The sequence below is a fragment of the Mugil cephalus genome, chromosome 8, assembly GCF_022458985.1.
Source record: "Mugil cephalus isolate CIBA_MC_2020 chromosome 8, CIBA_Mcephalus_1.1, whole genome shotgun sequence".
Lineage (NCBI taxonomy): Eukaryota > Metazoa > Chordata > Actinopteri > Mugiliformes > Mugilidae > Mugil > Mugil cephalus.
In genome coordinates, this window is record NC_061777.1 from 27,812,135 (window position 1) to 27,840,074 (window position 27,940).

The following is a 27,940-nucleotide window of genomic DNA, read 5'->3' on the forward strand; positions in this document are numbered from 1 at the left end:
TTTATTTATTGAAAAAACTGAATAAATGAGAAGGGACACTGAATAAATAACAAACTGAGTTAACATAAGGAATTTATCTCATTCCTCCTGCTCTCTTCTTCTCCTCTCCTCCTGGCTCATGGTTTCCTTCTGGGCCTTGTAACAAAAAAGGACAAACCTAGTATATCCCCCTGCCCATGGCTCACCACCAACCAACTTTGAATTCCTGCTCAGTCGCACAGGGTTTTTTGAACTTTCTGGGAACTGGCAGCTCTATTTTGCAAAACATAATATTCCACCAACCATAATACTTCAGGATCAAATCTGAAAACTAAATGTGAACTTTTATATACAGTATATATCTCCCTTGTGAATTCTTTATTCTGTTTTACTCAAAAACCTGTCTCCAGCATTGAGGAAATGTTAGTGAATCTGCACATTCTAGGTGAAGTGGTAGCAGGTGATGAGAGACAGCAAAATCGGTCAGTCTTAGAACTTATTTTACCTTTTACTTTAGCTTCTCACGCCCAACTTACAAAACACAAAAATCTCTTCTATGTGTTTACTTTTGTATCTGATTTACTGTTTAGTATAGATAACATCAGTTTAATGAGTGACTTTAACATTCATGCAGATGCTGTGAATGACAGCCTCCCCAATACATTTACTTCATGAAGATTAATTCATGAGGAATCTTGGATTCTGATTTATTTTAACTGGAACATAAAACAAGTGACAAGGACTGTATCTTTTTAACCAGTACTGTCTATAGTTCTAGGCTGCTGGGGAACCCCATGAAGCACTCAGCACCTCTCCTCTAATTTCTGCACTCTTGCTTCCCATGCATTGTGTGCTACTACGGTATGGCTAGTTATTAGCTGCATGTCCCTCTCTCCATCTTCCTACCCCATTAATCAGATGTGCGTATAACATATGTATGCATTATCTTGTATTCAGTGTATGGATTTTGTAAAGCATCTTGAGCCAATTTAAATTGTTACTGATGCATACATTGCATTTATAATTTTATATAATGAAATTTGAATTTAAATTGAAAATGATAAATTGTCTCTATCCACTATTTCTATTTATTGTCTATGTGTGATAATCAACCATAAATGCATGTTATGTTACATGTATATGGTTACCTCAAATGATGCATGTACTGATAGCTTGCTTTTGGTTTTCTGTATACACTTTGATGTGTGCTTGGTTAGCAGACAACGTGTACTGTCCACATTGTGGAAAGAAGTATGAGGCGTTGCCATGTCAGCCACATAGTTATGTAGCCAAACATTTGTCCACGTCCGCACAGCTCTGATATTTTGGCCATTCTAACTTCATTTGTTGAGGAGTAGTTGCCCTGTCTCCTCAGTCCTATCTCCTTAAACCGTGCTTTCAGGGTTCTGAGGGACATGTTAATGTCATGGTGGGTTGAAAGCATATCAAGAATGACATAATATCTTCTTCAGTGACGCCGGTAACATTACTCTAATCTGACCACTTTTTTTCAATAAGGAGTCATCTAACGTGTTAGTATTTCCGAAAAAGTAATCGTATTACTGAGTTACTAAGTTACTTATCCAAGTTACTGTGCGTTTCCATTTGTTACATTTTCTTGAGTAAAAAGACTTTTTGACTTTTGATTTCCTGCATCTCAGGGAGTGATGTCATGTATGTGAGAAGTCGCATTTTCAGCATGAGGACAACTCACGTGTACCACCACACAGCGACACACATAAAACAACAATGGAGGGAGGGAGAGATGCACATTGTCTAGCTAGAACAGCCACTATTTTTAGTTTGTATCAACTAAAGACAACAATATTAAGGTTCGTTATACACTCTGTGCTGGCGACAAAGTCCTGTCTGACTACAAAAACACAACATCAAAATTAAAGAAACATTTGGAGTTGCAGCATGGCATGGTCACGCTAACACATACTTGGGAAACACATCAGCTTATATTTTAGCAAGGGTTCTGTCCAATCAGATACAAGAAGTGTTATCCCTACCCTTTGAATAATCTGAAATGTTTGTGTGTTGTGGGTTTTCTTTGATGTCGTTGTGTTTCTGTAATATTGTTGTTTTCTGTAATGTTGTTTTATGAAATGTCATTGTGTTATAGGTTGTTATAGGTAGCAGTTTAAAGGTAGATCATTTGGAACAGCCGCTGTTTAACTAGCTCTTTCTTATACAGAAGTATGGCAAGATTTAAGCAGAGCTTGTGGAATGCACATCACACTGCACACTGCTGTGTGGTTTAGTTGTAGCAGAACAACACTTTTAGAACTTTACAGTCCAGGGAAGGACTCCATTTCTTTTGTGTTGGAGAACACACAGGTGCTCAAATTGACTTCAGATTCACCAGGAAAGCATGATAAAGTCTCAGACTGGTCGCTGCTGGAATTGCATAATGCAGTTAGCAGTGAATCAATAGCATCTCAAACCCAAACAGAGATTATGACCCAGGTCCTGGAAGGCTGGCATGGTTGAGGGCTGATTCACCACTTATTTCCATCATTTTCTTCCACTGGTCTAAGGATTTCTGTTGTTGTCCGTATATGTGGTTGCCCAGGCACAGGCACATCACACAGAGACTTCTGAGGAGCTATAGAAAAGTTCCATGACACTTGTTGTAGGTCCACCATTCTTGTGGTCAAAAATGATGTGTGTTTAGGGTTTTGTGTGGGCAATGTTAATTTAGTGCTACAGACTGATGGCTATTTAATGCTCAAGAACTGCTTCTGAAAAACCCCTTTTGTTTTTTTGTTTTTTTGTTGTTGTTTTTTTTTGTTTTTTTACAATATTCTATGTGAACGCTGTTCCCTCCTACGTTTTTTCACCTAAGTGGCCAGAACCAATAGTCGGGAATGGCTCCTGTAAAGGATTACAGGGCTCTGCTCTCTTAATCTTCAAAATAGAGATTGGCCATTAGAGATGATACTGGTGACTCCAGTGAAAGTGAGAGAATGAGACAGGTTTACTCCACAATGGATGTTCTGAAATTTGAAGCTGAACAGATCCTCAACAACTCCTCTCTCTTCCTCACAACTCTGATTTTGAGGTGAATACCATCCTTTAGCCACATCTGGTCTCAATACAGAATGCAGAATGACATTATGAACTCACACAATAGAAAGTAACACTGTGCTGCACACTTGTAGTGTAGATGTATCCTTCACAGGTGTCAATCACAGCATTTGGTTGAATCAGTTTTCTACTTATAATTGGTTGAAATCATACCTGTCTAGTATATGTGGCAGCTTTCACTGTAATACTAACCAAGGCTTCTTCAGATCAATGGCTTCTTTTGATGACTTGCCAACCACACAGTTTATTTTAAAGCTCGTGTTTAATTCCAATAACATGCCATACATACTCCCACATCTAGAGTTGAATACCTTGCTAAAAAAACAACAAATAATAAATAAATAAATAAATAAATAAATAAATAAATAAAAAATTTGATTATTACACCAAAGCACAGTTTGTTTCTTGGTTGCAAATGGAAAAGCCACTATATAACTTGTGTGGATTCATGGAGATGTCCTGCATGCTCAAGCAGGCAGCATTTGAACTTGCCACTGAATTAAATGACAGAATTGAATGGCAGCTGATAAAACACTAAAAGTGTGATGAGAAATCTCTGATGTGCCATCAAGACCTGCACAACAAAATAATAATAATAAAATAATGTGTTTCCCATGTAATGCAATTTGCCTATTGAAGGGAAACTAAATAACGTGACAGCAAAGTATTTATCACATATTTGAGTTTGTTTCTATTGAACTCAGTCTTTAGCTCAGCCAACTAGCCATAAGCACTCATATTGAATCACGCTGCTAATCATGATGATTTATAAAACATTAGTCAACATGACACACTCAAGATAAAGGTTATAGAAAAGAAAACAGCTGTCACCTCAACACATGCTGCTTAAGTAGTTTATACCACTGTGGATAAGCAAGGCCATGTCAGATATCTCATTCAGATATCGTATCTTGGATTTCAGATCTTCGAACTCAGCCATCTCCAGTGATCCCTGAGTACCCCAAGGCTCAGTTCTGGTCCCCCAATAACATTCTTACTACTTATTATTTACCTATTTCGTATTGGCATTAGTCCACTTTATCCAAAGATGACAATTCTTCATTAAATATTGATGACTCTTAAGGCTCTTAATCTGAAATTATTTCTCTTGTATGACACAAGAAACATAGACTCTCTGCTAACCTTCAAATCCAGACTCAAATGTTATGTTCTTTCTTCTATTCTTGTGACATTTTTTGCTGTTTTGTAAGGTAATTTGAGAGCTTTGAAAGGTGCCCATAAATAAAATGTATGATTAGTAGTATTCAGATTATTATGATTATTACTCAACTTAAACTAAATGAATATTTATATTTCAAATAAACCACAACTTTGCAAAAATAACTGAAAACTACTACAAGACATTCATAAGAGAAGAACTGCTGTAATTGGAGATATGGATGAAGAAATGATGCACTGAAAAAACTAAATAGAATCATGTTTAATGAAATCACTACAATTTCAATAATGAGACGAACATACAGTATATCAAAAATATTGATGTTATAAATAACATAATATCAATACATTAAGGTTTAAGTAACTATACCCAACTAGATGCCAAAACTAAAGTACTACTGACATATCTGTTACCACTAATAAAGACAGATTTATAAAATAAGTAAAAAATAAACCAAAATCCTTTGCAGGTTGCCAATGTATTTACTACAAATAAGTAGGTGTGGACAAGATGTACTGCCAAGATGATACATATGTAACCCATTTTACAAGAGCTTTGCTATATACAGAATTTAAAATAAGATTTGTGTGGAGACTGCTTGATTGCAGTAAGGTTAACATGAATTGAAAGTAGACCCATAAGTGCAAACCAATATCATTGTTGTATACACAGTCACTCATAGTCATGGTAACCACCACGTGAATGGTGAAAAAACAAAATAAACTAAAAGTCCGTAAACAATGTTATAGCCAAATGTTTCAATACAGCTATGCAATAATAAACATTTGTGTGGAGGAAAATCCAAGTAAGTGGTGATTTGTGACCATTAAACATTCCTGAGTCATAATAATTAAAACAAAATGTCTGTCTTTCATTGGCACGAGTCCACTGACAACCACAAGTCTTTGGTCACATTCAGATGTGAGATTCTCTGGGAAGGAACTGTCACTGCCACTGATTACGCTGCTGAGAAATGTGATCTGATGGAGTCCTCTCGTAACTGATGGTGCTTTGCAGAATCATACTCTTCCCCATGTCTGCGACGCTCAATGGTTATCCTGTAGTTTTTTCTGCAGAGGAAGGAACTGGAATAAAGTACAAATCTTTTCCCCCTGTGTTCTTTTCCTTATTGTGTTCTCTGTAATGAGTTTTTGATTTGATATTTAATTTGATATTTGATATTTGTTATTCTGCCATAAGATGAACTTTTGTACAGTTTTGGACTTCTATTAAGTTATATTTTTTTCTCTATGCACTGCCTACCAGTGTTGTCAGATATACAGGAATTGTCATATTTATACAATAGTTTCAGAGCCTATACAATATAAAAGGGCAAATATACAATAGATTGACATTTGGGCGGACGAATAAAATTTGAGATCTTTTTGGTGATATTATCTATTTTTTGCAATGTTAAATCAAAGTGCATTTAGTTGGTTTGCTCACACACTGTCTTGGAAATAGATATGTACTGTTTGTGTCTCTGCGATAGACTGGTGACCAGCAACACAAAGAGACAAATAATCATTTATGCTCACATGCACACCTACAGCTAAATTAGAATCACCAATAAACCTAACAAGCATCTCATGGACGAAAGCCAGATTATGATGATGTAGTGTTTTTTATGATAGGTTACAGTAGTATAAGCAATGAAACATATTAGATATAATGTGGTAATTTTTGTGTTTGTTTGCTCTTCTTGCCTCCCGTGCCTTTCTGTGTCTTGCAATGAATTAACCAAAGAGATGGAAATTACGATAAATTTTGTATAGGGAGGGGGGCAGGGATGGCAATGAGGTTGCCCTTTCCATTCCCTGCAGGAAATTGTCCTTCAATCCTTGGCTTAAACATTACCTAACAGAGACTTCCTGTACACACCTGCATCCCAGTATTTAGATAAGCTACCTAGCCAGAAGTCTACCCAGCCTTCTATGCACTTGCCCACACTATTCTGAGCCTATCATGCACCCACCTTCTCCACAAGTGCTAAGGACTGGTGTGCCTAATTTGCAGCCTACTGCCCATGATAGGCGGTTTAGGCTTCTGCGTCAATTACGCCATAGCTACGGCAACAGCGCAGAGCGTTATTATTAAATGTTATATTCTGGATTGTACACTGAACTTCCCATGGGATAAACATAGGATTTATCTAATCTAATATATCTAATCGAATCTAAAAAAAAGATACAACACTATCTAGCGTTTGGATGGCTTTTTTACAGAGCGAGCCAGAGTGACGAGCACACACACATATATTATACATGAAACTCGTACCAATGTTGGCTATCTGCATAGGTTACGGTGTCTATGTCCACCAGTACTCCAAAAGAGCCTTGAGTCTCATCACCCATCTCGTTTAGCTCTAGAGTCTGTTAGAATTCAGTCTGTTGTCCCAGCTTGCTTCCCTTAAGCCTATTACCCACTTGGCACAATACTTCTGTCTCCCAGAGATCAGGTTTCTGTGCTATCAGCATTCAAGACAGACAACTACATGCAGATTTATTATATTCCAGTTTCCTTTCAGGATTTAACTTCAGAACCAGCCTCTCAGGCTGCTTGCTTCCAACCACTAAACTGTAAGCTAGCAACCAGTCTTCTGTTTGATTCTTGGTTCTCAAGATGGCGCCAATGATGGAGGCCATGGTGTTTTGCTGCGCACTACTCTGTTCTGTTGTTTATTAATCCAGATTGGTCATCAAGGGATGATCTGCTGAACATCAGAACTGCAATACCTGTTGCTATTTTGGACATACTGGTCAAAGGTGTGCTCACCATTGCCAACACAATACACAGGCGCATGAGAGGAAAGCGCTCCTCTGTCAGCGTAGACATCACATTTTCCTCTCTGTGAAAAGCACAGTGTGCGCTCACTGTGCAACATAGTGAAGAACTACAGCTACAGATGGGGAAAAACAGAGACCTTCCTACATCTTCAGTCCTCTGCTTCACTGAGACCTGGCTGAGTGGATAAATATCGGACTCTGCACTGCAGTTGGAAGGATTCCAACTCTTTAGAATGGATCGCCATACAGAGCTCTCAGGCAAGACGAAAGATGGAGGTATATGTTTTTACATCAACTGTAATTGGTGTTACAACATTATAGTGATCCAGCAGTACTGTACCCCGGACATGGAATCATTTTCATGAAGTGCAAACCCTTTTACTCCCCCTGTGAGTTTTCATTCTGGTCTGTGTTTACATTCCGCCAGCAGCCAACATCCATGACACACAGTACGCGCTGGCCAACCAGATTCTACACACAGGAGGACAGAACTTTGGATCACTGTCTTTTATGCTGTCCCCTGTGCTCCACTAGGAGAATCAGACCATGTAAGTTTGCAGATGACATCACCCTTATCAGGCTCATCTCTGATGGAGATGAGGCCGCTTACAGAATGGAGATAGATCACCTGGTGAGTTGGAAGCGTTCAACTCTAGGCTGTTACAGCTACACCAAGACACTGGAGATGATCATGGACTACAGGAAGAACACAACCCCACTCCTCCCCATCACTCTGTGTGACTCTTCAGTCAACACTATGAAGTCTTTCCGGTTTCTGGGCACCATCATCTCCCAGGACCTCAAATGTGAGCTGAACATCAGTGCTCTCATCAGAAAAGCACAGCAGAGGGTGTACTTCCTGTGGCAGCTGAAGAAATTCAACCTGCCATAGACAATGGTGGTGCACTTCTGCACTGCCATCATTGAGTCCATCCTCACCAACTCCATCACCACCTGGTATGCTGCAGCCTCTGCCAAGGACAAGAGTAGTCTGTGTGAAGGTGATCAGTCGCAGTCTGAAGTCTTTTGACGAATTGTACGCTTCCAGGACTGAAGCATGCAGCTAAGTTTGTAGCTGATCCCTCTCACTCTGGACACAGACTATTTAACAGACTCCCCTCTGGCAGGAGGCTGCGATCCATCGAGTGCAGGACCACTCACAAGGTGAGCAGTTTCTTCCCATCCGCAGTGCACCTGTTGAACAATGCCAGGGCCCCCCATGAACACATGAAACCCACCTCCATCCCTCTGTAAATGTTTCTTTTGTTGTATTGTACAGTGAATATATTTTTTTGTATATTTTAGTCAATGTCAATCTCAGATATCACCTCCTCCGATTCTAGTTCCCTACTCTTCTGCTCCTGAGTCTGTCACCCTGAGACAGTAGCTTCTTAGCTTCTCTGCTCCCAGTTGTTTAGCTTAGGATATAATTCAATATCAAGTAACAGGTTTCAACTGAAGGTATGATAATTGTCTTCATGATTATATCTAAACATAGTCATAACAAGATTAATTAATCTTATGTAAAAAGGAAAAGGAAGTGTTTCTAAGCCTTTCAGTTTGAGTGAAGGTGTGTGTGGCCGAGCATGTGAAGATAAACCTCATGTATGTTACCTGAATATATAGAATGCTATAAGCATTGCACTTCCAAGAACAGCTCCCACTATGACTCCAGTCAAAGCAGATACTCCTAATCCACCTGTGTGAAAGAGCAATAATTGATGATAAGCACACACTTATTCATGGTCAAATGTCACAGGTTCCAGTGGACCAGGATGCACCATATTTACAAGATTTGTCCGGAATCTCTGAGTGTGCATTTTGTCTTCCTTTCAGGGTGAAATGGTTGCGATTGAAGGCGGGCAGCAGATTAAAACTTCCATTTACACCAATGTAGTTGGCCACCACCTGTAAGTCAATATGTCATCAGTTTACACACGCAGCATCTTTTGTCTATTAACAAAAATGTTAGCAGCTTATGACACAAATATTGCTTCTGCTTACCTCATATGTACCTGCTTCAACATCTGTCATGGCCATCAAAGAGAAGTCTCCATTTCTGTCACCATTGACATCCATGGACACCTGGCCAGCAATTCCTTTCAGCCATTATGGGAAAAAAAGGGTACACTATTTAGATAAAATGCAAAGAATGCAGATGAAGAAAAGGAAAGACAGACTTTCTTTTCTTGAATTATAACAACATTGAAGGTTTCATAATCTAATATTTGATAACTTTTTCAGAAATGACACACAACAATACCACTGTTTTAGTTCTAAGAATGACTCAACTGATGTTTTAAATCCAGATGGACTGATATGCCACAGAAATAAAGAAATGTTCTGCCAATGTCCATGTGGTTGGCATAAACTGATGCGAAAGCTCTGCTGTCATTCAGGGGCAATTTTTGTTGATGAATAACAGACCAAGAAGCTGTATCTTGGGGGTAGTACCAAGGCCCAACATGTCTCAGACGGGCCTGTGACCCTGCTGTCCTTCAGGGAAGCTTGGAGAGCAATTAAACTGCTTGTACTACCTGTTGCTCTGGTGTGCGTGTTGCTTAACCTACACACTCTCAGTGACAGTCTTCCAAAGTTCAGAGGTAAAGAAGGTCAGAGGAGAGGTCAGATGGTGTCGAACCAGGTGACCCACATCCCAATGGATGAAGGGGTACCTAAGGGGAAAAACTTGGAACAGTGGAAGGGTTTCTGGCCTGGCTACCATCCTGAAGTGGTAAGTGAAATCATGAGAGAGTACACATTAAATCCTCATAGTGTGTCTGATAGCGTATTCCTCTTTGATACTTCCATCCAAGCACAACCAAAAGGCCTAGTCTTTGTGAATATCTTCTTACATTTTATTTTGTAATGCTGATCAAGTTTATGCAATGTGTTCCTGTTTGTATGCAGGTGCACTGCTATGAAGAAAACAAGAGAGTTACCTGCGGATTCCAATTTTAATTAAGCATTTTTTGATTTTGGCCTGATAACGCAGTCCTATAGGAAATGCTGTGATGTATGTACAGACCTGTGCACTCAGGAAATAAAACAGATGCTGTGGGTGATAAGAGAAGCTTAACTGCACTACTCCAACAACAATGCTCAGCCAATGACTGCTTCTGTCTGGAAAGGGCTCAGTTAGATACAAACAACAACAAGCCTAAAGCCAACAGTCTGAATGAAGTTTTAATGTTGCTTTGAAAAACAACAGGGCCACAGAGAGGTTAACAGAATTGTTGAGAAACACAACCCTTGTGACATGTCATATGCCAAATTGCTTCGAGACCTCCACTTGAACCCTGGGCACCTGGGCTTGACAGGAACCTATGCCAGGATCCTGTTTTTTTAGAATTCAACTCCACCTTCAGCACCATCAACACTCTCATAGTCGTGTGTACCTGACTCCACTCACAGGTAGATCACAGAGCAAGGGCAGATTGACCATCATGAGTACCGTGAGTTTTCCTGGTGGGCCGACATGATATTTGAGTCATAAAGACAGCGAAAGTGTTTGTTTCTTCCGGCCCTTGAAACAGACTGTCTGACACGGGGCTGGATCAATCATATCATATAAATAGCCTTTTTAAAACCATAGCAGGTTTACCATTCTGGTGGCACAGAGGTTATCTCTGGTGACTCACAGTAAGAATGTCCTGCCCTCAAATCCCAGTGGTGGAGTAGTAGGCTGGAAAAATGTGTTTGGCATTGTTAGGGACAATGCACAGAAATGAAAGAAAATTACACTTTTGAAAATTATATACTTTTGTCTATTGCCTATGCAACTGTGTGCCTCTTTACAAGACAATCCAATAATTCTAGGTGTATTTGTAAAGCCAGCACTCACCAACATAAAAAGTGAGTCAGGGGGAAGCATTCTGATTTCATTATCAGGCTATTAATAGTTTAACTAGTAGACTTAGGGTAAGCTACGTTTTAGACCTTGAGTTTGAGTCAGTTTTTATGAAGTCTAGGTGGCTAAAGACAAGACAATCACACTTTTTAAATTTTAATTTAGTTCAATTCAATTAAATTTATATGGCATCAATAACAAATTCTCTCAAGACGCTTTACAAAAACCGGCCTGAAACCCCCAGAACAAGCCTGAAGGCGACGGTGGCAAGGAAAAACTCCCTTTTAACAGGAAGAAACCTTGAACAAAACCCACCTCAAATGGAGGGACCCATCTGCCTAAGGCCAGCCAGGTGGAAACAAAGAAGAGACAGAAAAAAGCAGGAGAAACAAGATAAACAAATTTCTGTCATAGATACATAATTGGACTGAACGATATACATAGAATCTAATAATACAAGATATAGCTGATGATCTTATGTAACATGAGGGAATTATGGGCAGGTTGGAGAATTGTTCATCCAGGTAGGAGTGGATAACTGCAAGAGGGCAGGTTGATGAAACTACAACAGCAGATGTAGCTTGGAACCCCAGGTCAGACACCCTCAAAGTAAGATGGAGGGGGAGGGGAGGGGTGAGGAAAAAGGGAGACACAGCGTTAAGGAATAGGAAAAAAAAATAAAAGAGATTAGAGGACAGGAGTTTGGTGCCAGAGAAGAGAAAGTAGAGGACATGTCCTCTGTGCACCGTCCCCCTGCAGCCTAGGCCTATAGCAGCATAACTAAGGGGTGGTTAAGTTCAGCCCTAACTATAAGCTTTGTCAAAAAGTTAAGTCTTTAGACTGATCTTAAAAGTAGAAAGGGTGTCTGAACCCCTAACCCAAACTGGGAGCTGGTTCCACAGAAGAGTGGCCTGATAGATGAAACTCTACCTCCCATTCCACTTTTTGACACATTATCAACCACAAGTAGACCTGCAATTTGAGATCACAGTGAGATGTTGAGACAATATGGTGCAATGAGGTCTTTCAGATATGATGGAGCTAGGCCTTTCAGGGCCTTGTATTGTAAAGAGGAAGATTTTAAATTCAATTCTAGATTTTAAATGGAGCCAATGAAGAGAAGCTAAAACTGGAGTAATATGATATCTCTTGATAATTCCTGTCAGTACTCTTGCTGCAGTGTTTTGAATCAATTGGAAGTTTCTTTAAAGAGCTATTTAGACAGTCAGACAGTAATGAGTTACAATAATCTCGCCTGGAAGATATAAATGCATGAACTAGTTTTTCAGCACCACTCTGAGAAAGGATGTTCCTAATTTGAAACAAAGCATCTGCTTTATGTGACAATTAAATTATAACACCAAGGTTTTTCACAGTAGTACTGGAGGCGAAGGTAATGCCATCCAAAAAGAAAAACAAACAAACAAACAAAAACAGCTGATTAGATAATGAATCTCTGTCATGTTTAGGGTCAAATACAATGACTTCTGTTTTGTCTAAGTTTAAAAGTAAAACATTACAGGTCATCCAAGCCTATATGTTTTTAAGACATGCTTTGAGTTTAACCAGCTGAGTAGTTTTATCTGGTTTCATGAATAAATATAACTGGGTATCATCTGCATAGCAATGGAAGTTTATGCCATGCATATTGCTTTCTAATAATATTGCCTGAGGAGCATGTATAATGTGAATAATATTGGTTCTAACACAGAACCCTGAGGGACTCCATCACTGTTTATTTATTTGTTTGATTTTGATATACTATGTTGATCCCCGAGGGGAAATTCTGCTGTTTGACCCATCCATTTGTTCACACACAGTAATGTGTACAGTTGGAGCAGTTGGCTGCAGCCCTCTGGTGGGTGCGCCCGAGCAACATATTGGGGGGTTAGGTGCTTGCTCAGGGAACCACAGCCATGGACAGGGCGGGAGGCCCAAGCGGGCAGGGGGCCTTCGAACCCCAAACTGTGCCTCTCACCACTGCGCCACAGCCCCCTGGACAAACTTATATGGACAAACTGGAATCTGTCTGACAGATAGGATTCAAACCAGTCTAATGCAGTTCCTGTAATCTTGATCACAACTTTCAAGTCTCTTTAGTAGAATATTGTGATCAATAGTGTCAAATGCAGCACTAAGATCTAGTAGGACAAGTGTAGAGACAAATCCATTGTCTGAAGCCATGAGGAGATCATTGGTAACTTGAACAAGTGCCGTTTCTGTACTATGACGAATTCTAAAACCTGACTGAAACAAACCATTCCTGTTTAATGGTCACACAACTGATCGGCAACAAACTTTAGAAATAAAAGAAAGGTCGGAAATTGGTCTACAGTTGGCTAAAACAAGTTGATGGTTTAGATGCTGTAATTACTGAAGTGAGCTCAGGAAGATCAACTAGAAAGAAAGGATCCAAATATTGACTAGGTCCTACAGAGGTTTCTAATGCCACTGTACTTAAATCTTTGACAGCTGGAAGGATGCTATGAATTTTATCTCTAATGCCAACAATTTTATCAGTAAAGAAGCTTATGAAGTCATTACTGCTGAGGGCTGAAGGAATAAATGACTCAACAGAGCTGTCAGATCTGTCAGTCTGGTTACAGTGCTGAAAAGAAATCTGAAGTTGTTCTTGTTTTCTTATAAATAATATGCTGTTGTAATCTTCCAGAGAGATTTTTTTTTAAGTTGTTAAACTATCTCCTATTTATGACCTTCTTTTTCAGACGAGCAACCACATTTAAAGTTGTACTTAGGGATGCCGTAGTGCTACCAACAAAATTATCTGTTTGTGTTGGAATTAAGTTGTGGATGTCACCCACATCATTATATCTAGTTACAGCGTCATCAGATAAGTGTCTATCATAACGAAATGCCTTTCCAATTTTAGTGTAATCTATCATTAGGGGCTACAGGGCAATGCCAGAGCCCTTATTGTTATCCCATGTGTTTATTCTTATTAGGGGCTACAGGGCCTCAGGGCGAAGCTGAGTTATATATCAAAACGTGCAGCTCGATTGGGATCGGTGTGCTATTACTTTTCTTTCCGAAATACAAATTATTTCCCATTGAAAATTGGACGACCGGAAAAAACATGCAAAAAACACATTTTTATAAAGGTCTACTGCTCAGGCATTACTGTAAGCTAACTGTGCTAAATGTGAATTAAGTATCCTAACTGCAGGACAACTGTGCTCACTGTAAGCTAACTGTGCTAACCATAAGCTAATTGTGCTAAATGCAGGCAAAGTGTGCTAATTCTCATGTTGACAGAGACGGTACCCCCGGCATTAGTTCCCGTAGCCCCTCAAAATTTCCCAGAGGGAATTTTCTAGTTATAAATTCAAATGTTATGAGGAAATGATCAGACAAAAGAGGGTTATGAGTAAATACTGTCAAACCTTTATTTTCTATGCCATATGTTTGGACAAGATCTAAGGTGCGATTAAAACAGTGAGTTGATCCGTTCACATTTTCAGAAAAGCCAACTGAGTCTAATAATGACATAAATGAAGAGCTAAGACTGTCACTGCTAACATTAACATGGGGGTTATAGTAACCTACTACAATGACTTTGTCTGTTCTTAAATCACAAACTCATACGATACACCACAAGAAAAGAATAGTTTTTTTGTGTTTTCCAGTCTGGATGAGTAAGACTAAAATGAAGGCTTTCAAACCAGTTAAAGCCTTGCTTAGGTCTATAATTAATAGATAAATGTGGAAAGATTGATGCCAGTCCTCCTCCTCAGCCTGTGCTTCGACGTAGACTCATTTTAACTGACATATTCATCGTCCATCATTTAGATGAGAGAGATCTGACATTTAAAAGATCATATTTATTCTTCTTGTTTCTCTATTGTACTAATGAATTTGTATTGATTTGTATAAGGTTCCTATGAATAACTCCTCTTTTGTTATTTTTCAATTTAAAAAATCTGGGAGCAGACAAAACATCTATGTAGTTTGGAGAGTTTTGGGGGTGAGACTGTTCTAGAGAAGAGGCAGAGCAGCGTGTAAGACTGCAACTCTTCCTTTTGGGCTGAACTCTGGTCCGACATGCAAACTTACACACCAATTCCACATTAAGTTTATTAACCTCCAACTGGTGTGCCCGGTCATTACTGCCATGAATAACAATTGTACATATAATGTGCCACTAACTTAGTGGCTATTGTCACCCGCCCTGGAGCCTGGAATGCATGTGAAGGGGTTGGTGGTGCTCCGTGGGCCAGGAAGGATTACGTTTCCTTCGTACCATCACCCAGCCACCCTGGTCTCCTGACTGCTTGGGAGCTGCAGAGAGACAGCCAGCAGGATTGCAACAGGAGCTGCACTTGGTCGGCCTGCACCGACTATAGGGCACTGATTAGCTATTGGTTTTTCCATGGTGCAGGCCGTGCTTCCAGTTCAGAAAGCCTCGCCTCCAAATCTATAAATAAACTGCATTCATTACAATACCACTACCTCTAACAGAGGCAGAGGAGTAATTAAATATGTGAACAGACGAGCAGGAGAGAGAAGGAGAAGCAGAGGGGGGAGAAAGAGAAGCCATAGGTGACCACTAGAGCTAACAGAGTAAAGTTGATTAAGTGGAGACAAGGGGTAAGTTTCACAAGGAGTTATAAAAGACAATTGGTTGAGTAGACTGAAAACAAGGGTTCATCGCTTAAACAGACAAGGTTTTTGTAATTTTAAAGAAGCTAAAACAGTCTGCAAGCAAACAAATCAGCGCAGCAAAAACAAGAAGTGATGCAATACGCTTACTCACGTGACAAACGTAGGAATGTCTGGACATCCCCCAGCTGCAAAATGACATCATGTTGTTCATTGCCAGGGTTATGCCAATGCATCTGTGTGTTTATCAGAGAATGCGCTGCCTCCTGTCCTGTTGGACAGGAGGCAGGAAAACCAGGAGGAAAACCTTCTTCGGACTGGACCATCAGCACAGGCTCTACTCAAGGCTGTGTCCTTTCTCCTCTGTTCCTCTTCCTGTAAAGCCACAGCTGTAACCTATGAACAGCATTTTAAGACAATGTAGATGCAGCTTCTTTTCCAGGTATGTCAAGACAACCAATGCTGGACCACTGGATTCTGCGCTGCACAACTAGCCCTCAGAACTGGGTCAGTGTCACTGTGTAGGTAACTTCTTTGGGACTGAAATGATGGTGGAGGTGTGTGTTCTGCACAGTCTTTCAGGACTCTCTTAGGCACTATGTCTAGTCCTGAAGTGGGTCTTCTTCACTTCAGCTGAGGAAAGTGTACCTAATGAGCAGGGGTTGGTTTAGTGCTTGCAGTCACTGTTGCTGGTTTGCATACCGGCCATGGTTGTTGGCTGTGATGATCTTTATTATGCCCCTTTCACATCGAGCGAAAAAACGATTGCCGACGTCGACCCAGGATTTTATTGGCTCGGCTCAACGCGGCTTTGATGTGAACAGGAATGCCACATAACCCAGGTTTTTCGCTCTGACACTGATATATCTGCCTGTTACATTCTGACTTGACGGCCTGACAGACTTTATGATTGTAGAAGCGTCAGCTCAAAAACAAGTTTTGGTCTACTCCCATAAAGACTGATCTCCGAAGGGCAGAGACTTTTGTTAATTTTTTTCACTCAAACAAATCAAATGTGATGTTACACAAGCGTTAATGGAGCTCATAGGTGAAGCGGGAGGTCCGACCCAGGACTTTTGCAGATGTGAAAGCGCACCAAAGGCGACTCAACCCGGTCTGAAAATGTCGGGATTTTCAATGTGAAAGCGGTACTACAGTCATAACATGGTTGCACTTGATGTATGGAGTTATTGTGTTCCCATTCAGTATTGTCAAAGCAGTCCTATAGTGCTGAGGTGACCCCTGAAATCCACAGGCAGAACCACTTTGGAACTATAAATAAATCAAGCAATCAATCAATTTATTTATAAAGCACATTTAAAAACAACTGAGGTTGACCAAAGCGCTGTACAAAAAACAAGTGAAAAAACAAAAAGGGCAACTAACAACAAATCCAGCAATAGAACAAAGACCAAGAAGATGTAGGTAAAGACTCTTTACTAAGGTAAAGGAACTAAGTTTTGAGCCTCGATTTAAAAAAGAGTCAATGGAGGGGGCGAGTCTGTTCCACAGTCTGGGGGCAGCGACTGCAAGAGCACGGTCACCCCTGAGTTTATGAAGAGAGCATGGAACTATTAAAAGCCCTTGTTCAGCGGACCTGAGGGGCCTAGAGGGGGAGTAAGGAGTTAGACGTTCTGACAGGTAGGAGGGGGCTGCTCCATTCTGGGCTTTATATACAAATAAAAGAAGTTTAAAATCAATTTGAAATTTAACTGGCAGCCAGTGGAGGGAAGCAAGGACAGGGGTGATGTGGTCTCTCTTTCGAGCCCCTGTCAGGAATCTGGCTGCAGCGTTTTGAATTAATTGTAGATGGGAGAAAGTTGATTGACTGATTCCGGTGAAGAGAGAGTTGCAGTAGTCCAGGTGGGTGGTAATGAATGCATGGATAACTTTTTCTAGGTCTGGGAAGATGAGGAATGGTTTGATTTTTGAAATGGTGCAGAGGTGGAAGAAACTGGCTTTGACCACTGAGCTGACCTGTTTATCAATTTTAAGTTCTGAATCGAATGTGACACTGAGGTTCTTGACATGGGGTTTGATGAGGTTGGATAAGTTGTTGAGACTGTTGGAAATCAGACTGATGTTGTCAGGGGGGCCAAAGAGAAGGATTTCGAATTTGGATTTGTTTAGTTGGAGCACTTTATTTCATTTAAGCAATTGCATATGTTGGTGATTTTGGACTGGTTTTTAGGATTGAGGGAGATAAAGCTGGGTGTCATCCACATAGCAGTGGAAAGAGATACTGTATTTTTGAATGATTTAGCCAAAGGGAAGCATTAAAATGGAAAAGAGAATGGGACCTAGGGGACCTCAAGTACTGCTGAGAAACTATAATACAAAAATTTAATTAAAATTCTCAAGAACAAAAACAACTGGTGAAAATATAAATAATATATAAACAACTTAACAACCCCCAAAGCCTTTAGTTTGTCTGTGCAGAACAAAGGTTTTGGTCACAGGTTTTTGTTCAAGAACAGTGTCATAAGTGTGTGCCTGCTCTGCGCTGACACAGGAGTGGCGAGTCCGGCGACCTGGCTCTTTCCTCTTTCCTGCAGCATTGCAAACAAGAGTGGAACTTAAAGTAAAGAATCGATCTCACCAGGCTAGTATCGATCCGATACCGACTTGGTATCGATACTATCGATATTTGGATCGATCTGCCCACCACTAGTTCCCAGAACAGGTCAGAGTTGTGGATGTAGTTGATTTTGTGCTCTGTGCAGGTAGATTCGAGCCAGGTGTGACAGGTGTGATAAAGAATCCTGCTGAAACGCCCCACACCGCAAGTACCCAGTGTAGGTATTGTGCCAAAAATAAAAGCAGTTTTCCACAGGTGTTAAGAAGATTGAAGATGAAGTCTGCTTTCGTCAGGTCCGAGTGTTGTCGAGCAGGGTCGTTTGAGCCGCAGTGAAGTAAAATTTTGGTAACTGTGGGTGGGCATGAATCCAGCTCCGGGAAAGCAGTGGAAAGCAGTTTGCGAAGTGGATGTTACGGACTATGGAGTATGTAGTAGTAGTGTATAAGTTATGACATCATATAAGATTGATTGCATAGTGCAATGAGTGTGTTTTACCTTCAAATGTTCTGTTCCACATGCGTGAGGTGATCTCTGTCCCGTTCTTCTTGCTATACCCATCTTTCATGGCGTCATGCAAGGCAATTGCATACAGCAACATGGCATCATGGAATCCCTCAACAAACATGTTTACCTGCCATGAAGCATACAATCACAAAGAAAAATAAATGATTGTACTGATTGTGTTGTCACAGCCTTAAATTACACAAGATGCATGACTGTATGGCATCAGTTTATTTACATTATCACAGGTCTGCTATTAACAACAAGGCTCCAGGGGGACCTGGTCCCTCTCAATTGAAACTGACAGTATTTAAAATGATTACTTTAACCCTGTTATTATTTTCATAGTTCGCTACAAAATGCGAACTATACAAACAAAAGAGGAGATCCCAAAACTTTACTATTCCACAAACTGATGGAAAGATTGTTTAGCTACACAGGAGCGCCTGTGGCTCAGTAGGTAGAGTGGGTTGTCCATAAATTGAAGGGTTCGATCCCTGAGGGGTGCCATATGCTAAAGTGTCCTTGAGCAAGACACTGAACCTCCACTTGCTCCCAGTGCAACTGGCACTGGTGTGTGAATGTGTGTGCGCTTGGTGGTTGTGTCTATGGCAGTAAAAAGAACTTTGAGTACCAATAGGTAGAAAAGCGCTATGTAAAAGCAAGACCATTTACCATTCACCCTACAACTGACGATGGGCGTGTCATCTGCAAACTTCTGTACATGGCAAAGCTCTGACTTGTACCTAAAGTCTGGCGTGTACAGGGTGAACTGGATCGGAGAAAGACTGTTGACCACAGTGCCGGACCTGCAGTCCCCCAGTCGCACATACTGAGGTCGGGCTGTCTGGTAGTCTGTGATCTAAGCCACCAGGTGTGGTTCATCTCCCATCTCTGTCAGTTTGAGGACCACAGGCTGGATGGTTCTGAAGGCTCTGGAGAAATCCAAAAATGCAATCCTCACAGTACCACTGCCTCTGTCCAGGTGAGAGAGGGACTGGTGAAGTAAGAAGAGGATGGCATCCTCAACTCCCACCTTCTGAAGTTGTTCAGCTCTGTGTTCCTTATGTGGCCTGGCCTGGCTCCTAGAAGCTAAGCTGTGCATGTATGTGTTTACACACAGGAAAGAGAATGAGGGTGTGTGGAGAAAAGACCGTGTGTGTGGTGGTATGAAAAAGTAAGGTGAAGAAAGCAGACAAGCTACAGCGTCCAGCGGCAACTGTTTTCAGCTGCATTGGTTGCAATGCATGGAACTGGTCTTGTTTCCCAAACCACTGATTAACCACGAGTATTCAGCCCTGGAACTGCTTACATCTCCCCTGTGCTTCCTTGCTACAATCGGGAAACTGAAGCAGGAACAGTTAACGCATTCCATAAAAGCCCCTAGGCAGATGACGCCCACATGTAATCATCTATGAAGCCAGATAAAGCAAACCTGTTAGACATATTCCAAGCATAAAGGACATAAAAGATTGGAAGACTTTTAACCTTTTACTTCTAGACAAAACTAAAGCCACTGTATTTGGCCATGAATACCCTGGAGACAATAATAATACATACACATGGACAAAATTGTTTGTACCCTTAAGTTGAAGATCACTGGTCACTGGAATAACTTGTAACTATACTAAAACAATAAATAAAATGATGAAACTGGCCTGGACAAAAATAATTGTACCTCTAGAAAAGATTGAAAATAATTTGATCACAAGAACATGTTAACCTAAGGTGTACAGTGCAATCTCACAACTATCAAGGCAGTGGAGTGAAATGTTGAGTGAAATGTGCTGCCCAAGTCATGGATCCTCTGACATGATAATGACCCAAAACACACAGCTAAAGACAGAATGGCTGAGAGCAAACATTGGATTATTCTAGAGTGGCCTCCCATGAGCCCTGATATAAATCCTATTGAACATCTGTGGATAGAGCTGATACATGCAGTCTGGAGAAGGCACTTACAGGTCCAGAAGTCTCATTAAGACGTGGCAGTACTTTGACATCCAGTACTACAGTAAGGAACCTTAGAGTTATGAATGACCAAATGTGTCCTTCAATTTGCACATGAAACATGTGAATAGAGTTCCTTCTTTCACTTGGCCAACATTGCCAGAATTAAGAACATGAACTAGTTCATGAATTAGTTCAGGTTTTTCAAAGCTCTTTGAGAAGCACTAATCCAAAACACTGCAGTGACATTCTTGACAAGAATTAAAATCCTTCCTCTGCAGTAACCCTGCTCCAGATATCCCTCACACCCCGGACACTAACTGTTCAGACTCCTCACCTCAGGCCGGCGTTACAGAGCACTGTATGCCAAAACCACCCAGCACAAAAACAGCTTCTTTCCCCGGGCTGTCGCTTTGGTGAACTCTGAGCAGTCACAGAGCATGTGACCATTCTCAGTTACTCTCACCACATGTACATACCAATGCTCATATTCACTGTATATACTATATACAGATGTACAGATGTACTGTATAGATGCATATACTATTTTATTTTGAAAGTGTTTTTATTTATATTGTACAGTTATTCAATTTTTTAGTACATTTTTATTATTATACTTATTCAAGTGTTGTTCTTATTTTCTTATACCATTGAGCAAAGTAACTGGAGTCAAATTCCATCGCATGTGTAGACATACCTGGCCAACAAAGCTGATTCTGATATGATCCATTATCCACGGGAGACTGTTTCACTGTCAACCTACCAACCAATGGTATGGATAGTAGTGGGTTTTAATGGTCCACCTAGCTGGGACATGCATGTATCTTATGAAGGAGACATTAGCATAAAGAAGAGCCTACAAGCTACCCCAGAAGTCCTGTTGGAACACACAAAGCCGAATAAGGAAAAACTGTGCCAAAACTCAACCAAAGAAGGTTTAAGATCCAAAACCCTAAATCCCTTTATACCTTGCTCACTTCACACGATCTTCGTCAGACTAGCCTCCCTTATTGTCGAATGCCAGTGGAACCCCACATTTATGTAAAGGATCACATCCCCCTCAAAGTGCCTTTTCAGACATTGTATTATTTCGCTGCATTTTGCCTCATTCATTCAGAAAAAACGAACACCACCAATGATGGCTTGAAAAGAAAAAAACACCGTAAGTGATGTCTGTTTATTAGTAGTGAAAGACTTTTAAATATTTTGTCCTTGTAGCTGTTTACTAAAAAAATAAACAAATCGAAGTCAAATTTTAAAGATGAAAGTATATAATAAGAGTACACAAGTGTGATTCTGTGTTAATTATTGATGCAGTACTGTTGATGTATGAGGAGCTGCATGTGGTAATTAATTTGCAGATCGCGTAACTGAAATCAGATCTGGAGACAGATCTGGTGACACGTTAATACCAGGTCTGAACAATCAGGTAGCCCATATTGAATCTTGATGTAAGGTCTGAGGCCCGAAGACACCGCTTCCAGCTCTAACCTCGCTCAGAATAATTACTGCTACATTGGGAGTAACTTCTCATAAAAGGCTGTCATATACTCACCATGCTGCTTGCTGCCAAACAAGCTTTGCCACCTTCCTTTTGCCTGTGGAATTAAAGCCCTCCTATTGTTGACTCTGATGATAGTCCATAACACCGGGAAAGATCAGTGGCTGTGTATCACGTGACCAAGCCAAATTGGCCTGTCCTTATTGAGCTATTGAAGACACAAACCAGAGCGAAAGCCAATGACTGTAGTGAATGGATAGGGGGTAGCCGAGAAGGCATGTGGAGTAGTTCTCCAGTGTGTTCCAGTACTTTTGCTGGTGTCACAGGAACAATGTTTCCCTTTGGCAAAGCATTGCAGATCTACTCCTGCAACATAAGTTTCATTCAGTGCATTTACATGCATAGCTTAATCGAACTATGCTTAAAATGAGACTTTCTGAATGTGGTTCCAGTTTACATGCAATGGAGAAAATCGAATAATTGACGGGAACATGGCTATATGTGTCTTTTCTGCAGGTTAATACGAACCCATTTCCAGATTACCTATTATGTGATATAAACAAGAGTCCGGTATTTCAAACAACAACAAGATGGATAGTAGTACAGCTTTTTTATCTGAATATCAACATTATCTGGGTGTCTTAGTCGGACAAGGAGAACTCTGATATTAATCAGAGTAATGTGTTTACTTGCGCTTAAATTGTCCAGTTAGATTCAGATTAAGGCAACAATTTGTTTTTTTCCACGTGCATGTAAATGTACTGAGTTACACACTTGACATATTGTCCATCACTAAATGTGGCTTTAACAATATCACAGACCAAAAGGTGACACAAAGCCATTGCTCACTGTGCAGGAAATGTCTGACTGATCCAACTCATTGATGTGGATATGTTCCTTATAAGTAGTACATGTCACGGACATGTCTGGGCACAGGTTAACAATCCAGCTTGGTATAGACAATGGACATCAGTCCAAGACAGACAGTCATCAGCATATGAAAGTCCAGTGGAATCCCTCCAGTGTTCATGTCACTTCCAGAGACTAAATCTGGCTCTGAGTCTCTGAAGTTCAGCTGCCAGTGCACAACCACTGCAAGCTGAACAACCAAAACTTCAGTCTTTCTTCTGCACTTTGAAGAAAACCAACACAACAGCAACTAAGGATGCTAACTGAGAACTTATTCATGAAATTGAGCTCACAGTTCTTGTCACAGAGAAGGTGCTCCCATCTCTAGTCATGGTTTCCACTTCTGGAATGGGGGGCTGGGGGGGGGCACATTCCTCAAATCATCCCTGTTGACATGCACTGACCCCTTGCACCATCCCACCTTCTTTAAATAAGCAGATTGAGGTTACACAAAGACGTGGCGTTCTCCGGGGCACTAAAGCTACAGCCTACTTCAAGTACCACCTTGCCTTGAAACAAAAGTCATGGGATTTGCACCACCAGATTCAGAATCTTAAAGAAGAAATATTTAAAATGAATACGAGAAACATACAGATTTCAGTTTTACTATCGCAGTTCCATTCACTTGGCCCTAAACACCTCTAATATCCTACATACCATGCAAATACTACTTGACTTTTCAGCATCTGCAATCGATCACATATGTGTGTTCAAGCCTGAGAAAATAATTTGACGTGACTGTCCTATAATGTGAAATTGACAGACATACATACATTTTCACAGTCTTTGCAGTCATGAAGTCCACTTTTTTCACTGGACCTTTTCATTTCCATGGAGAAGTTTTCAAACTCAGGCTTGACTGTCCTGAGCAGTGTCACAGTGTTCAGAGAAGCAAAGGCTTGCCTTGCATCGTTGTCATGCTTATCTTCTCTCTTCCATGAACCATTGCCTGGGATTAAATTTAACAGGGAAAAACAAGATACAAAATTAGATTAAAAATAATGACCCCTATACTAAGTTCAAAAGGGCATCATTACTTGCCTACTTCCCTTTGTATTCTTAGGTTAGACCAAGATTATTACAAGTTTCATACATTCCAACTATGATTTTCTTTTATATGATATAGAGTGTGTGTGTGTGTGTGTGTGTGTGTGTGTGTGTATTACGTTTCAAAAAAACTAAAATATGTTTACAAATATGTTTACATTTGTAAACCCGAGGCCTGTACAAAAAAAAAAGAAAATAAACATTAACTACAATATGTTTACAATATGTTTACAAATGTAAACATATTGTAAACCCAAGGCCTGTATTTCTTTCTTCAATAAGAAAGAAATACAGGCCTTGGGTCCGTTTCACAAAGTCTAATCCTAAACTCTGAGTTGATTTACTCTGAGTTTCCGGTTCCAGAACGGCGGATTTGAATTGGCTTAATCAACTTGGAGTAGTTTCACCTGGAGTGAAGCACGTGCGCCACAACTATAAAAAGCCAACATCAATGGAGCCCCGATTCAACATGGCAACGGGGAAGTAGAGGGTTACGAAGTGGAAATCCTAATGTGCTAATACGGCGAGTTTCGACACATTTTTAGAAAGAAGTGCAACACCGCTGCAACTGCAAAAGAGAGGCGGAGGGGAACATTGCTGCTCGGGTCAATGCGTAAGTTAGCCCTTGTAGTCCTTTGCAATCACAATAATATTACTGGGGAAAACTGCTTGAATCATAGCCTATTCATTTATTTCATAGGTGCAATCCCGCGGGAGAGAAGCGCACTTGGCAGCAGCTTAAGATGAAATATAAAAACATTGTTCAAACAGGTGAGACCTCGGCATGGAGGTACCTCATTTTGATCATGATTTACACTGTAAAGTAAATATGAAGTGGCTAATGGACTGTGCAGTTGTTTTATCCCAACATAATGCTGTTTTCACACACATAAATGTCTCGTCTATATCGTGTTCTGTTAAATAATTAAGTCTGTTTAAACTAACACAGATTTCTACTCAGCCAAAAGAAAGTAGGCAGATGCCCGTAAAACGGGTGGTGGCCCAGCACCGCCACCTCTAACGGCGGCAGAGGAGCCCAAGCCACAATATTAGAAAGCCAGTGGCTTTGGCCCTGGAGAAAGCTCATCCTCTGAGTCAACCCCCAAGACATAAGTGTCTTTATAAAATGTAATGGGCCTATAGATATATTTTTTAAGTCCATTCATACAAATATTTATTTGCCTTTTATGTCTTTTTTTTCTTTTGTCCCGACAGATTCTGATGGTACCACTAAAAAAGATAATTGTCTGGAAATGCTAAAACATCCATGCGCAGTCTGATAACCATTTACCGACGAATATTTAATTCTCTGCGCAGTAATGCTGCACCTTCATCCACGGGATCGTTGTCAAAAGGACATGCCATGCTCGTGAAAAATGTCACCCCCTACTGTGCCTAATGGACTTCTGATATAGCTACTGACTCTGATTTTTTTCAACATAATTTTTGACAGACGGCAGAACAAGGCTACGCCAAAACTCGCCTGCTGACTGACTGAATGAAAGAGGAAATCAAATGGCGTGTGTGGCTAAAAGAGGGCGGAGACAGAGAGAAACTCCAGGTTCATTGAGTAAAACTTGGTCCCGACCAGGTTAGGTTCATGGAGTCTGTTACTGACCAAGAGCTTAAGTTACCTCTCTCTGTGAAACAGGCTAGAGTTACCACACTTTCTCTGGTTTGAGTTGCCTCCCTTTGTGAAACAGAAAACTCATAGTTTCCCTCATTTCAGGGTTGATAAACTCAGAGTTTTCACTAAACCTGCTTTGTGAAATGGGCCACTGGACACAACTTTTTTGGTACACCCAGCTTGGCTCACCTTCTATTGCCACTGTGCTGCTGTGTTTCAGTTAAGCATTGGTACTTTCAGTGCTTAACCCTTGCAGATCGATAGCATTAGTATATAAACTCTAATTCTACTCATAAAGCTGCAGGTACAGTTAGGTCCACATATATTTGGACTCACACAAGTTTTGTTATATTAGCTGTCTACCAAAACATGTTAAGAATACTATTATAATCGATATGGGCTTACAGTGCAGACTCTTAGCTGTAATAGTTTTTTCTTTTTTTCTTTTTTTTGAAAAAAATGCACCTGTAGGAGTGGCAGCAGGTCAGCGACATGTTGTTTTGCTTATTAATTTATTCTTACTTTCTAATTTTTCTTAGTAAGCCTTATTTTTTCAGTCGAGTTGTTTCAGGCTGTTTTTTTTTTGTTTGATTTTTTCTTGACGATTTCATGTTCAACAGAACAGCAGTCTGTTGGTGTATTCAAGAGAGCAACTGCTAGCGCTGTCCATGTCCCCTGTGCTGTCTGAGTGAATGCTGTCCAATGCGTCCATACCCAGCTTTAAGACCGTACGGGCAGATAAAGACATGCTCTTGAGCGGTAAGAAGAGGGCAGTAGGATTGCTGTTTGTGTGAATGAAAGACATTGAACTTGTGGGATGTGAGTTTACAGGCAACAGTCCAAACACCCGGAGGCTCTTGTTATCATTTCTAAGGATTTAAATCATAACACCTTAGACACCGTTATGTCCAACTATTCGTCAGTTTTTTCATTGTAAAACTAAGGAAAATAGAACCCTGGATCTACTGTATGCTAATTCAAAGGATGGCATACATCCAAAGGATGGCATACATCCTGTACTGGATGTATGTCAGTGGGATCACAACCTGATCACAACCTGGTTCTTTTAACACCTGAGTATGTTCCTGCAGTAAAGAGGCAGCCTGTCTCTAAAAGGACGATTGGAGGTGGAGTCAGGAGGCTAGTGGACTTCTGCAGGACTGCTTTGAGACCACCAACTGGGATGTGCTCTGCCAGCCCCATGCTAATGATACAGATAGTATCAGATCTTTTTTTTAATAGATTCAGTACTGGACCCTCTGCTGGCTCTTCACCCTCCACCAATCAAGTCTTTACACCACCCCAGGTGGCCAATCCACAATTGGGAGAGAGCACAGTTGGAGAAAGTCAAGCAAGGCAAGTCAGTGAGTCCAGGTCTGAGCACCATAGTACTGGTGTACTAGTCTTCGATTTCTCTAGTGCTTTTAACCCTATTCAGTCCTTTCTGATGAGTGAGTAGATTTTACTGTCTCCTGCTGATTACTTGCCTGACATGCCCCGGTTTGCGGGACTCCCTGTCGGATACCGTTGGCACCAGAGGGGACTGTCCTTTCTCCATTTCTGCCCACTCTTTATACCTCTGATTTCCGATACAGCTCTGGGTTTTGCCACCTGCAGAAGTTCTCTGATGACTCTGCCGTGGTGAATGGATGGGAAGTGGAGTATAGGACACTGATCGCAGACTTTGTGGAGTGGTCCCAGGTAAACCAGTCCAGTTCAGTACTCCTGAATGTGGACAAGACCAAGGAGCTGGTCACTGACTTCAGTGGAGCCCATCACCATCCAGGGACTGGCAGTCCACATAAACAACAGACTGGATTGGAGGGATAACAGTGATGCTGTGGACAAGACTCTCAGACACTCAGGTCTTTCAATGTGTGCAGTGACTTACTAGAGTCTTTCTAGCAGTTTGTTGTAGCGAGTGCCTTGGCAGAGGTGAATTTCCACCGGATCAGGGCAACTGACGGACAATGTGTGTGTTTACACCAGGTGCGCTGCAGATATGTGGCTGCTCTATATTTTCTGCTTCACACTTGGAAACCGCATCAGTAGTAAATCAAAGAGTAAATCAAATCGTTCAGACAGGAAGTCCATCATTGGAAAACATAGTGGACATAGTACACGCCGCAGACGCTTTCTGTGGATCCAAAGCACAACAGCCGCATGTTTTTTGCCAGTACCGATGTTTGAATCCTCATGTAATCTCGTCCGGACGTAGCAGTAGACGCTGTGCTCGAACAGGCACCTGGTCTGGCAGGTTATGGTGTAGTGACAAAGGCGACGATGCACCAAAACGCGTATGCACCACAGATGCTTTCAGTG

The 27,940-nt window shown here is 40.8% G+C and overlaps 1 protein-coding gene across 6 annotated transcripts in view; it reads right to left on the bottom strand.

Annotated features, from left to right (window-relative positions):
• Window positions 1–4,498: 4,498 nt before the first annotated feature.
• The window catches only part of npr3 (natriuretic peptide receptor 3), a 48,022-nt gene continuing 24,580 nt past the window's right edge, over window positions 4,499–27,940 (bottom strand). The window contains exons 3-8 of one of the 6 annotated variants that reach the window (XM_047592618.1): window positions 23,718–23,893; window positions 18,579–18,714; window positions 9,043–9,137; window positions 8,820–8,946; window positions 8,653–8,737; window positions 4,499–8,009 (exon numbers count right to left, since the gene is read on the bottom strand). In XM_047592618.1, coding sequence (XP_047448574.1) covers window positions 7,784–8,009; window positions 8,653–8,737; window positions 8,820–8,946; window positions 9,043–9,137; window positions 18,579–18,714; window positions 23,718–23,893 — 845 coding nt within the window. In that variant the 3' untranslated portion in view covers window positions 4,499–7,783. The other 5 variants (XM_047592619.1, XM_047592620.1, XM_047592621.1 and 2 more) reach the window with 5 other exon arrangements.